This window comes from Humulus lupulus, chromosome 7 (genome assembly GCF_963169125.1).
Source record: "Humulus lupulus chromosome 7, drHumLupu1.1, whole genome shotgun sequence".
Classification (NCBI taxonomy): Eukaryota; Viridiplantae; Streptophyta; class Magnoliopsida; order Rosales; family Cannabaceae; genus Humulus; species Humulus lupulus.
This window is the reverse complement of record NC_084799.1, coordinates 204,364,195-204,377,008: the sequence shown is the minus strand read 5'-3', so window position 1 is coordinate 204,377,008 and position 12,814 is coordinate 204,364,195. Positions and strand designations below refer to the sequence as shown.

Genomic DNA, 12,814 nt, shown 5'->3' with positions numbered 1-12,814 from the left:
TACTTTGACATCCAATGATTAACAACCATCAAATCAACCTAATTATTGATCCAATAGTTAAGGAAATGAACAAAATGTATACCCTAACGGGATCAAAGTAACATAAATATTTTATTAATTAGATGATTAAATATAGAACATAGTCTTAACTCTTAATCCTTAGCACTCTCAATAACTTCTTTATATCATCTTTTAAAATATGTTATTAAAATTCTTTTTTTTATCTTTTTTTTATTACTACTAACTTTAAATATACAATATACATTAATTTTTCTATTATTTATTTATATTATTTAAATATTATAAAGGTGTGAGAAGATAAAGACATGAAAGAGAGATATTTCAAAAAAAATCTATAGGGGCACAGTGATATATAGAAGTAGAAAAGACAATACATAAATACTACTTATAAGCACCTGCGATGCACGTGTTCCAATACAATTCAATTAATGTGAAATGAGAATAAAAATACTCATATGTTTTATTTAACTTGCATTTATTGAAGTTTGAAATTTGATCTTAACAATAGCGCAATATCCTTTATTAAAAAGTAATAAATATTTATGTTAAAAGGAATAATATTGTAATTTTACTATTTAATTTTTTTTAATCTTTCCAACTTCCCTCTTAGCATCAAATAACAAAAAGAATAACAACTATTTTCTTCATTTTTTATACTCTCTATCTTTTTTAAACTATCTATTCATCTTACTCTCCCTCTTTCTTATCGAAACTCTTTTCTATTAAAGGCTGTGTTTAGTAGGATGCATTAAAAGTTAAAAATGATAGAGTTTAAGAATGATGAGTAGAATGATGAATAGAATTTTGTATTGAGAAGATAAAGATGATAAAGTTTGAATACAAAATTACAATATTATCAGTTATAAAAAAATATTTATATTAATTCTTTATAATTTTGCATCTTTCCATTTTTGGAGGGATTCATAATGAAAGAGTATTAGGACAAAGATTTCATCCTTTTATTTCTCCGGACAAATAGCAATTTCCTCTAGCTAAATTATAGTCTTTGTAGAGTTTTGCTCCTGGATTATTTTTTATGGGAAAAATGCCCTCTGAACTATGAAAATCACTGCTAACATGCCCATATTGTTACATTTTGTTCATTATTTTAAGCAGTTTGCTATGCATCCACATGTCACATGCATAGTTACAGTACACTGATCTATTTAATTAACTGAAGTTAGTCGAAATCGAGTTTATTGACACTAAACATACAAAAATTAGTTCTAAAAATGCATATACATATTTTCAAAATTTGTCATTATATCACTATGCATATATGTATTTGTCTATTAGGACTGTCGGATCTTGCCACATCAGTGTTACATGAGTAAATTGTTAAAAAAAATTAACGAAATGCAATATAAGGAGCACATTTATAATAGTTGTTATAGTTCAGAAGAGATTTTTCCCATAAAAAAACGTTCAGGGCATAACTCTATAGTAGCCATAGTTCAGTGGTAAATTTCTTATTTACCCTATTTCTCCTCTCCTTCTTACTTTTTTTTTTTTAGGCTATCTCTAACCCATAATACCATATATGCATCTCCAATCCATAACACCATATATGGTATTGCACCAACACCAAAACTAAGAAATCTTAGCACCATATTTTTTTTCTATTCCAACCACAAAATAAAAAATTACACAAAAAATTATATTCTTTATTATTATATCTTATATATAAAATAATATACATATCTATTTATTATTAAATACTAATATAAGAAGTAAAATAGTACTACTATTTTTTGTTTTTGCTGTTGTTACAGTACTTTTGTAGTTTGACAGCATAACAGTAGGATAAATAAAGTTGGGTTGAATTTAATTTTGTACTATTTTAGCACTATATTTACTGTTTTGCAGTGTGCATTGCAGGTGGAGCTACCCTTACAAAACAAATAAATTTTGCTCTCCTAATGTCTATATCTCACCTCTACTTCCTATCTTCCCTCTTACCAAACAATTTTACTTTTGTTTTCATTACATCATTTTCTCTCTTGCGTGTGTGACTCTCATTTTGCTCAACAGTACTAACCTGACAACCCTAAAATTGAGGCAAAACATTGGACACATTAATTAATTGGACTCATTTTAGGCCTCATATCCCTAACTCTATGACTCATCATTTTACAACAACTACTCTTCTTCTATGTTCTTCTATGGTAGGGCTCACTCTCAAAATTCTTTGTTTTTTTTCATATATAATTGGGAAGAAGAGGACCATACTTCTCATTTTATAGTTATAAGAAGTAGGGTAAGAACTATAGAGTAAAAACTATGGATATATAAAATGTACAATTCTCACTAAATTATTGATGATATTCTCATTATTTACTATTTCAAAATGTGAAAATGAAAGTGAAAAAGTCATGTTAAAGAAAGAAAAAAAATCTTTGACTGATGACTTCTAAGATTGCAATCTTTTCTTTTCTATATTTAGAATGCTTGTTCAAGGAGTGAAGAAGTCAAATTATAATAAGTGACAGAAAATATATAATATTTTTTTCTTATGTTTTGTTTGATATGTAATAAGGAAAAAGATAGAAAATAATGATATATAGTTCAGATATAATCTAGTATACAATTTTAAACATATTATTTTATTCTATAATCAAGGAAAAATAAGTAATACTCTTTTTCTTTGAGTGAAGATAATGAGTTTTCCTTCAAAAAAAAAAAAACATAAGAAAATTCACAAAAATACCTAAAGTTTTTAAAAAAAATATTGAAAACATAGAATCGGTAAAAAATTACAAAAATATAGAGTGACATAATCGTAAATATAGAGTTTTTTTTCTTAAATAAAGTATAAATTTGTAGCAATATAGTTTTTTTGTAACCAAATTTACAAATTTGTAATTAAAATTTATAAGTTTGTAACTATATATTACAATTTTGTAAACAACATTTACAGATTAAATAGAAAATTGTAACAGATGATTACAAAACTGTAACAAACTATTATCTTTGTTTATATAATTTTTGTAAAATTCCGTATTTTTAATTTTTTTTTTAAATTTACATTGTTAAGTGCAATTTTTCCAAGAAAATAATGATCCAATTTTAATTTGATTACGACTTAAAAAGAAGAAAAATAGCGTTCCACCCACCTACCTACATTTTTTTCTTTAATTTTCTTACCATATAATTTTTTTCTTTCTAATACTTTTAATTTTATTGCCATTAATGTGTTAATGATTTGTATATATTTCTAGATTGATAGAATAAAATAATAAATAATTGTGTCTGGATTGATACGATACAAAACACAAAATAGATCGAAACTAAATATTTTAAAGCCAACTAAACTCAATTAACACTTCTAGTTCCAACTAGTGTCCTTTAAAAAAAAATCCAATATCTCTAAATTTGAAAAATAAATAAATAAATATTGGTGGAAAGATACAAAATACCTACACACATAAAATTTACTCCTTTGCTGGTTTTTTTAACCGCATGAACATAATACATTTAAAAAAATTGAGTAACAAACAAAAAATATTACCAATGAATAATGTGTGAATTTAATTTAACATATTTCAATTATTATTATTCATTATTTCCTAGAGTAATAGGTGAAAATGACTTATTTTTGGAGTCATTTTCTATTTTGACATAGTTTTGATATTTTTTTGTGAAATGACATTTGTCTAAAATTTCGACCAGCTATTTAAAAATTTCGACTAACTGTCTTAATTTTTCGACCACCTATCTCGAGTGTCGGATGCTATTATGCAAAATAATTTTAAAAAATAAGTCATTTTGCCTAGTGACCATTATTAACAATTGTACTATATATATTTTTGGAGTAGATGAGATGTAATTTTTAGAATATTAATTTATTTACCATGATTGCAGACATAAGGCATGACATAAATAATAAGTTAATTGAGTAATAATGTTTTTATTAGCTGGATGAGCCTTCAATAATTAGTCGACAAACAAACACTGATTAGATAAATATTTGTAGTCATTTAAATGTCTCATTATATATAATAGTGTCGAGTCACTTTGAAGTTTCATCACCACATACATCTTTGACATTCTTCTTAATAATTAATGTTTGTTATAAATTTTTAATTAGAGATTAATTAATTGAAACCTAATGCTATTAATAACAACATTTTGTCTTCAATCATGTCATTAAATGTCACTTTATGTTGTATTGATATATATATATAATTAATGTTGGGATATAAGATTTTACTTATTACACCTAAATTAAATAATTATACTAATTAACTACAATATATATTTTTATATATTGGTAAACAAAAATTGAAAAATGACATAACATTATAAATGTTTAAATGATGAGAAAAAAAAGTAGATATATGTAATTATGGTGAAATATATTTAAATACTAGGTCCACTAATTTATATTTTTATATAATTAGATTTTATTATACTTGCTATTCCTCTTAATATTATTCTATATATATTAGCTTCTCAATAGATTAAAATTGCCTATGTAAAGTTACTCTAAGCCTACATCCAAGACAGGGCAAAGCCCTAGACGAAATCTATAATGATAAATAGAAAAGAATACAATCACCAATATATTTTATAGAGATCTAAAAACCCACTCTCAAATCTTAATTGTGTATCAAGAATAATCAGAAGAAAGTTACAAACCTTAGAGATTAGTTCCCCAAGAAACCTCTCTCTATTACAAAATGCACTTGTTGATTTGATCTAGAACCCTCTGAACAAAATGAGTAAATGTAGCTCTAATAAAAGAACCTGCCACATCAGCAAATTCCGTCAAAACTGATTTTCTAATATAAAAACCAAATATATTGAGACATCCAAAATTACATGTTAAGACATGGGCCCAGGCCGCGACTACTAACATTCCTGGTCGTGCCACTGCTCTCTAACTGTGAGGTCGCTGCCAGACATGATCCAGGGCAGCAACCACGGTGTAAAAATGAGACAACTCTTCAATAATTACTTTGTGCATGTAAACATATGCATACGAATGAGATTGTCCTTTCAAAGATTAAAATATAGTTTAATTATGTAATTACTCTTTAACTATTCTACATTATTTTTTCAATATATTTTTAGACCAAACTATAATTAAACCCAAGTGTGTGGTGAAACACTTGAACAAGCCAATATTTGCTATCACATCTTTATTGGTCACTTTCCCTTACCTCTTTTTGGTTCATAATTACCATGCACGCATCTCTGATCTAGAACATGCATTATACAAACTTTTAAAACAAACATCAAATTGCTTCAAATCTATATATAAACAAATAATTTTTATTTTATTTTATTTTATTTATTTTCACCTTATAATAAACCATATGCACGTGCAATCAATGATACACCATGGGCCATGGGTGGTATTGTAAAGGAATAAAAATAATAAAAATATTATGTCAATATTTTTTTTAAATCTATTTATATATATAAAGCTAGAAATAATTTATATCTCTCTACAAAGGCTCCAAAGTATGTATAATTTTGCACACTATCTTTTTCAATGAAGGCCCTAGCTAGGTTAAAAGATTCCTTCAATATATATGAGCATAAGTATGTATATATATTTTATGGAATAAATTTTATACTATACTTAAGTACTATCACATGGGTAAGGACATGGAATAAAGGCCATAAAATAAAATTGTACTATAATACATTAATTAATTGTATATATTGATTGATAAAAAATAAATAATATTTTTGTTTAGGATGATAATAATAGTGTTGGGCAGATCTGATGTGCCAACCCTAGGATGACTCAAAAAAAAATGTCAAAGAGAAAATTGGACACCAAGCAAAAGATAGTTTGGTTTGGTCTTTGTAGGGACCCCTTTCATGTGCAAAAGCTATATAGGTAGACTAGTGTATTTTAAAATTTTAATAAATTATTCAAAATTAACCTTAAACATTATAGCATTAATATTATTGGATAGAAATTTATATTTTGACTAGCTAGTAGTGGTAGACTTTGCTATGTTAATTAAAAAGAATTGACATTGGTGGAGGGACAATTGGTGATTTTGAAGTTTGAACTACTAACATAAAATTATTAAAAACCAAAAGTTTCATTTGACTAGTAGTAGCTAGATAAGTCATAGTTGAGTATTGCTTGACCAATGGACAAGAACTTAGCACTATCAAAATTCAATTGTACAATTTAGGGTATAAATTTATTAGGGTATTTTTTTTTTTGGTAGGGAAGAAGTGCACTAGAAAACTCCAATTGTACAATTTAGGGTATAAATTTATTAGGGTTTTTTTTTTGGTAGGGAAGAAGTGCACTAGAAAACTCCAATTGTACAATTTAGGGTATAAATTTATTAGGGTTTTTTTTTTTGTACTCTTGTTATGCAAAATATTCGATGTAGAGGAATCCAATATTATTTGACAACTATTTATCATGGATTAAATATGGTTGTGTTTAAAGTGTATATGCAAGAGTTATTTACAATTACAAGTATCACATCATTGAAAGCAATAGTGATGGTATTTATCACTCACACACAACTTTAATTTCCAACCAATGTGTTGGGTACCTATAATTGATAATGAACAATTAACTATACATTTAAAAAAGTTAACCTAATTTTTTATCACCTTCATAATTAGTTAAGAAAAAGTTCTCTAGATATTATTATTATTTTTTTATCAATTTATCTAAAAAGGGTATATGCTTAAAAACTTACATGTAGATTTTGTTCATTCACGATTATTTTCATCATTTATGATTGAACAAACATTAAATTTTGATTTACAATCTTAATATAAGTTCTCTTTTTTTTTTTCCAATCACTACTTAATTTTGTTATTACAAAACTTGTTACATGATCATTGTATCTTTTACACCACTTTGATGGATCTAGTCTCAAAGGAATGATATTGTACCATAGTAATCCGCCCTTAATCAATGATACAATTTTCTCCAAAATAAATGAAACGATAATAATATTGCTCATCCCTCACTAAACTCGTACCGTTTATGTATCATTTAACATAGAGAAATGCTAAGGGACATCAGTGGTGCAATTCAATATCGAAACACATACAATTTAGTTTAATAATAAATATAGAGTATCACTAACCGATCACGAACAACCAACAATTTTGCAAAAAAATGAACAGTTTTTGTTTTCAGAAGAAAGTGGTGGAAAATGAACAATAACAAAGATGGTATTTCAAAAACCAGTATTTTCCTACCCAGTTGCCATGTTTACAAAAGAGTAATGATACGTGCACCCAAAATATACACCAAAACATTGGACACACTGATGTGGTAGTTTAGCCTAATCATTCGTATTTATTAAAATTGGAACTCACTACTTTAAAAAAACAATGACACATCGCTGTGTGTATTGATAATAAAAAATAATAAAAAAATGGGATGGTGTTGGAAAATGGATTAGCTAGCTAGCTAGCTAAGTGGTGGGGTGTGGTGATGAAAATCATACAGGTGAGACCCATAACAGCTTTTCCAAAATATTGAGTCGTAGATACTGTCTTTGAAAGAAGAAACCGACCACTTTTTGGTGATTGATGGCCGAAGCAACACGAGTGAGTGAGTGGTGATGATATGGGGCCATGACTAGAATAGTACGCCAAGACAGGTAGGCACTACTGTGGAAGTTGACACACAACACAATACAACACTACTAACTACTGCCATTAATGTGTTCAATCAAGGAATCGACTGACTAGAGAGTGACCACTTCGATCTACTATAAATGTTGGGAGTTGTGAGCTGATCTCTTTCATTATACCACTAAAATCAAAGCTAAGCTAGGTCAATATGGGTGAGTTTAAACACTTGGTGATAGTCAAGTTCAAGGAAGATGTAGCTGTGGATGAAGTTGTCAAAGGAATGGAGACTTTGGTCTCTCAGGTTGAGTCTGTCAAGTCCTTCGAATGGTAACATACATAGATTAATAATCTTATAGTTTCTCTTATATATATATATATATATATATTGGATTATCAAAAGCTAGCTTCTACTCTATTTTGAATATTCTATGTTGAGATCACTACTACAAAACAAGCACTTAATCAACCCTAACGGATGTCTAAGTATAGTTGATCAAAAAAATTTATTCCATGATCTACTTTGAATATTTTATTAGAACAAGGGGAATGTGTATATATGTATATATATATATGATAAATTGGTGAAAATAATATTATTTTTAAGTAGTTTTGCACTGTGGTCTACTTTTGATAATTTTTTGCAAAATGACCTCGGTCTAAAATTTGACCAGTTGTCTAAATTTTTCGACCAGCTATTTAATTTTTTCGACTAGCTCTTTAAATTATGAGATGTCATTTTGCAAAGAGTTATTAAAACTAGGCTAGAGTACAAAATAACTTTAAAAAATAAGTCATTTTGAGTATGTATATATATATATTGTTAGAATTTATATATATAAATTTGTGTCAGGGGAAAAGATGTGGAAAGCATAGAGATGCTAAGACAAGGATTCACTCATGCATTCTTAATGACATTTGAGAAGAAAGAAGATTTCACAGCATTTCAAGGCCACCCCAAACATGTGGAATTCTCATCAACTTTTTCAGTTGCTATAGACAAGATTGTGGTGCTTGATTTTCCTACTCTTCTTGTCAAGACTACACCAGCTTGAATTTCAATTTACCTATTAATTTATAATTATTAAAAAAAAATTGTTGTTCAAGAAATAGCCTTAAATCCCTATGTGTTTAATGGCTTTGTTTGTGTTTTTATGAATGTTATTTATTATGAGTGTGTTTTTTTTTCTTGTAAAAATCATGCTTGATTATGTAGATCATTAAGTTTGATTATTGAAACTCCCAAAACTTGATTAGTAATCTATTTATAGCCCCTTGTGAATTCATCAATGAAAATCATGTGTGGTGAGAGAGAATGAGAGTATATTAGATTATAATATTACTATTGATAGGAAAAAAAATTACTTTTATGTTATATTGTTTGATGTGAAAGTACTTAATTTATTATGTTTCTAGCACTTAAGTATCAAAGTTATCGGCGAAAGTGCATTCTGTCTATGTTTTGGTGCAGTTCAATACAAACATTAATTCTCACGATAAGTTTGATTGCGCCTTATAAGTGAAAGTACCCCAATTAAATGGATATTTGTGGCGAAAATACCCAATTAAAGAGAAATTTGTAGCGAAAATACTTAATTTAAGAGATATTTGTGGCGAAAGTACCTAAGTTATAAGTAGATTTCACGTCATGCTGGCAGATTTAACAACGAAACAAACATCTGCATTAAACTGCACTAAAACATAGACGGAATGTACTTTCATCGCCAAAAAATAACTTAATTATTTAAGTGCTACAAAGACAATCAGTTAGGTACTTTTGCCACAAATATCCCTAAGAAAATTAAAATTTACTCAAATTAAAAAATATATATTTTAATTGTTTAAAATTAAAGGCAAGATAATAATTTTCCATAATAGTGATTTTTTTTCATTCTTCTCTCTTTTCTCTCAATTTGAAAATAAAATAAGATGGGGCTCAATTCTTTTCCCTCAAATTTGATTTATTTACAAATTTCTCAAATATGATGTTTTTCCTTCGTACAAAACATAACATTAACTATCATATGTCATAGTACCCCATCAAGAATAATATTTTAAACGATAAGCAAGAATAATGATATTTGGTGGATAGTCCCATGCATAATGATGGAAGGTGGTATGGTACAAATTCAAAAGTTTTGAATTTTTAAGAATGGATTTTTTTTTTAAAAAAAATCCAAATATTAATTATAATTTTTCACAAGCTAGTTAATAAAAAAAATGATGAAAATAGACCTTTGTCAAATATTATTTTGCAAAATAACTTTTTCGAACAATTTTTTGTAAAATAATATTGCCAAATGTATTGAGAATGCTATTTTGTAAGAAATTATTTTACAAAATAATGTAGAATAAAAAATATTTTGCTAAAAGGAAATTAGTTGACTTCTGAATTCCAAACAATTCGATTTGAGGTCAGTACACAAAGATTTAAAGTCATTTCTTCAATTTGTTATCCATTTCTAAGTTCATAGCATTCGCAATAACTTCATCAATGTTACCTACCAAATAAAAAACATGTTTACAAAAACCATCTAATTCTCCCGAAAGAATCAATAGAATGATTATACGGTGGATGCATTCATGGCTACAAGTATAACTTAGTGTGAATTGAATAGATATTGCCAAATAAAAAATGTTTAAATTGTGTCTAACTAATAATATTAATTTTAAATAAAGTCAAAATATAAAATATATATAGAAAATACCAGTTTGATCCCTGTGTTTTTTCTAAATACGCGATCGACCCATATGTTTTGTTAAATGACAATTCAAACCATGTGTTTTACGAAATGGATAAAAATAGTACCTTATATCTATTTTTTGTCAAAAAAAATTCAAATATAATATTTTACTTTCAGCTCATTGACCACTTTCTTCGCTTCTCTGAACCAATCGCATCACTAACGACCCGATAATTCATCTTATTATTGAAAATATTTTAACCATAATTGTGTCTAGGTTACTATTTTGATTCATTTTGTAAAACACATGATCTGAATTGTCATTTAATAAGATACAAAAGCTGATCGTGTATTCGAAAAAAATACAAGAACCAAAATAGTATTTTCCCATATATATATATTTATAGAATTTTTAATAATACTAGTTTATATATTGTTAGTAAAAAAGAATTTGTAGACAGAATTTGAGAAAGATTTATTTTGATTATATTGATTGAAAACTAATAATGCTTTATGTAAAACATGGTAGTACACATAGGGACATTGAAAAGCATGGACAATGACCACAATTTTTGACTTTATTTGCCACACACACCTTATCTTTGCTATTCAACAACAACTACTTACCCATAATTGAGGAGGTCCCATCTTAAAATTCTTGCCTGCCACAATCTCAATTCTCTCAAATCACCAAACCAAAAAGCCTCAAAATTTTAAATTTGAAAAATAAAAAGCAAATAATAATAATAATACATTAAAACTTTCTGATGAATATTACTAAACCTCACAGACCAAGATTTGTTTGTTTTTTTTTTTTTTAAAATAGCTGTATAAAAAAAGAATCTGAAAAATAAAGTTTTAGGTCCATTGAACATGCCAAATTGCTCAAAAGAGAAATTGAAAATTGAGAATTTCAACAGTGGAATCTTTCTTGTTCTTTTTACAGGCATTTTTTTCAAAGTGAACATAAGAAAAAGGTAAATAAAGTAATATTCTCTTGTGTATGTATAATTAATTTGTTGTAATGATCTTATATTATTCAATATTCTTCACTGTTTCAAACCCCAAAACCAGCCAAGAAGAAAGAACCAAAATGAAACCATTCAAGAAACTCCACCACCACCACCATCATCATCATCATCATCTTCAACAACATCATCTTTTCCTTCTCATAATTCTAACAAGTTTTTTCTTAACATCTTATGCCTCTAAAGATTCTCTGACAATTAGAACCTGTGGTAAAATCCCAATTCAAGAGCCATTTTTTTCTATTCAAACTTCAAATCTTTCATCCCCATTCAATCACATGCTTCTCTGCCAATCTCAGAAGCTGTACTACAGAACCTCAGTAGGCCTTTTCCCAATCTCCTCCATTAATTACACCACTAAACTTCTTACTATTTCTGACACTTGTTCTTCTCCTCACTATTATTTTTCACTCTCAGTTGGTTTTCCCAAACCCTCAAAACCCAACTCACTTCTTCTCCTCAACTGCTCAAACAGTACTACTACTACTAGTACTACCACTGCTAACAGTGCTTGTTTATCATTATTACAAACATGTGGAGTACAAGAAGATGTTGTTAAGAAGGAGAGATGTTCTAGTTCCATATTTATTGATGATTTTGAAAATCTTGACATGGGTTTTCACCCCAGACACTTGAATTGCTCACATTACACTAGATTGTATTATGATGAATTTGAAGGGGTCAAATTGGGGACTAGGGTTTCTTTTGATGTGCCTGATCATTTGCCTAATATTTGCAATGAATGTGAAAAACCAAATGGCAATTGTGGTGTTGGACTGAGGTGTATGTGCCACCCAAAAGAGTGTAGTAAGTTCTCTAACCTAAACAATAAATTTTAAGTTTTGGGATTGAACCCTTTTGATTTTTAGTACTGATATGTTGTTTTCAATGGTTTTTTTGTTTTTTTTATTGCAGAGGACAAGGTAATTTCAAAGGGTGGATCCTTGTATGATTATGTTGGTAAAATTATGTTAGTCTCTTTGGTTTCTTTTCTAGTAGTTATGCTTTCAGTTGAATTTTGATCATGTAATGAACTTAATTTTATGAGTTCAAGAGTACAAAAAACTTTTACCCTTTTTCTCTTTATTGCCTCATATCATATGGCTATTCTTGATTAAAATTGTGAGCTTTATGTTTGTATCACTTAAAATGACACCAAAATATATCATAACATATGATAAGAAATTATTATTCATTAGCTAACTTAAACAAAAAATTATAAGAAAGAAACTCATTACCTCATTGAAAGAACAATACATTTCTGCAGAATTCAAACATAGAATCTTAAACAGTCTAAGTAATTTTAAATCATTAGGGGACATGTTCAATTATTGGAGGGTTTATACTTTTTTGGATCATGTATTTTGTCTCATTACCTGTTTGGACCATGTGTTTTGACAAATTACTTTTTGGACCTTATGTTTTGTAAAATAGTTAAAATAGAACCTTAAACTTAATTTTGATAAAGAAAAAAATTAAATATAACAACACAGTTTTTAAGCAGAATGA

At 27.7% G+C, this 12,814-nt stretch overlaps 2 protein-coding genes across 2 annotated transcripts; both read left to right on the top strand.

The window, feature by feature from the left end:
* The first annotated feature begins 7,698 nt into the window (after positions 1–7,698).
* LOC133789162 (stress-response A/B barrel domain-containing protein At5g22580) lies at positions 7,699–8,826 on the top strand. The gene is made up of 2 exons (XM_062226916.1): positions 7,699–7,923; positions 8,447–8,826. The coding sequence occupies exons 1-2, from the start codon at positions 7,805–7,807 to the stop codon at positions 8,646–8,648; spliced, it is 321 nt and encodes a 106-aa protein (XP_062082900.1). The 5' UTR covers positions 7,699–7,804; the 3' UTR covers positions 8,649–8,826.
* A 2,373-nt stretch (positions 8,827–11,199) lies between these two features.
* Positions 11,200–12,389, top strand: LOC133790157 (uncharacterized). The gene is made up of 2 exons (XM_062227695.1): positions 11,200–12,112; positions 12,221–12,389. Exons 1-2 carry the CDS (start codon positions 11,302–11,304, stop codon positions 12,325–12,327), a joined length of 918 nt encoding a protein of 305 aa, XP_062083679.1. The 5' UTR covers positions 11,200–11,301; the 3' UTR covers positions 12,328–12,389.
* The last annotated feature ends 425 nt before the right edge of the window (positions 12,390–12,814 follow it).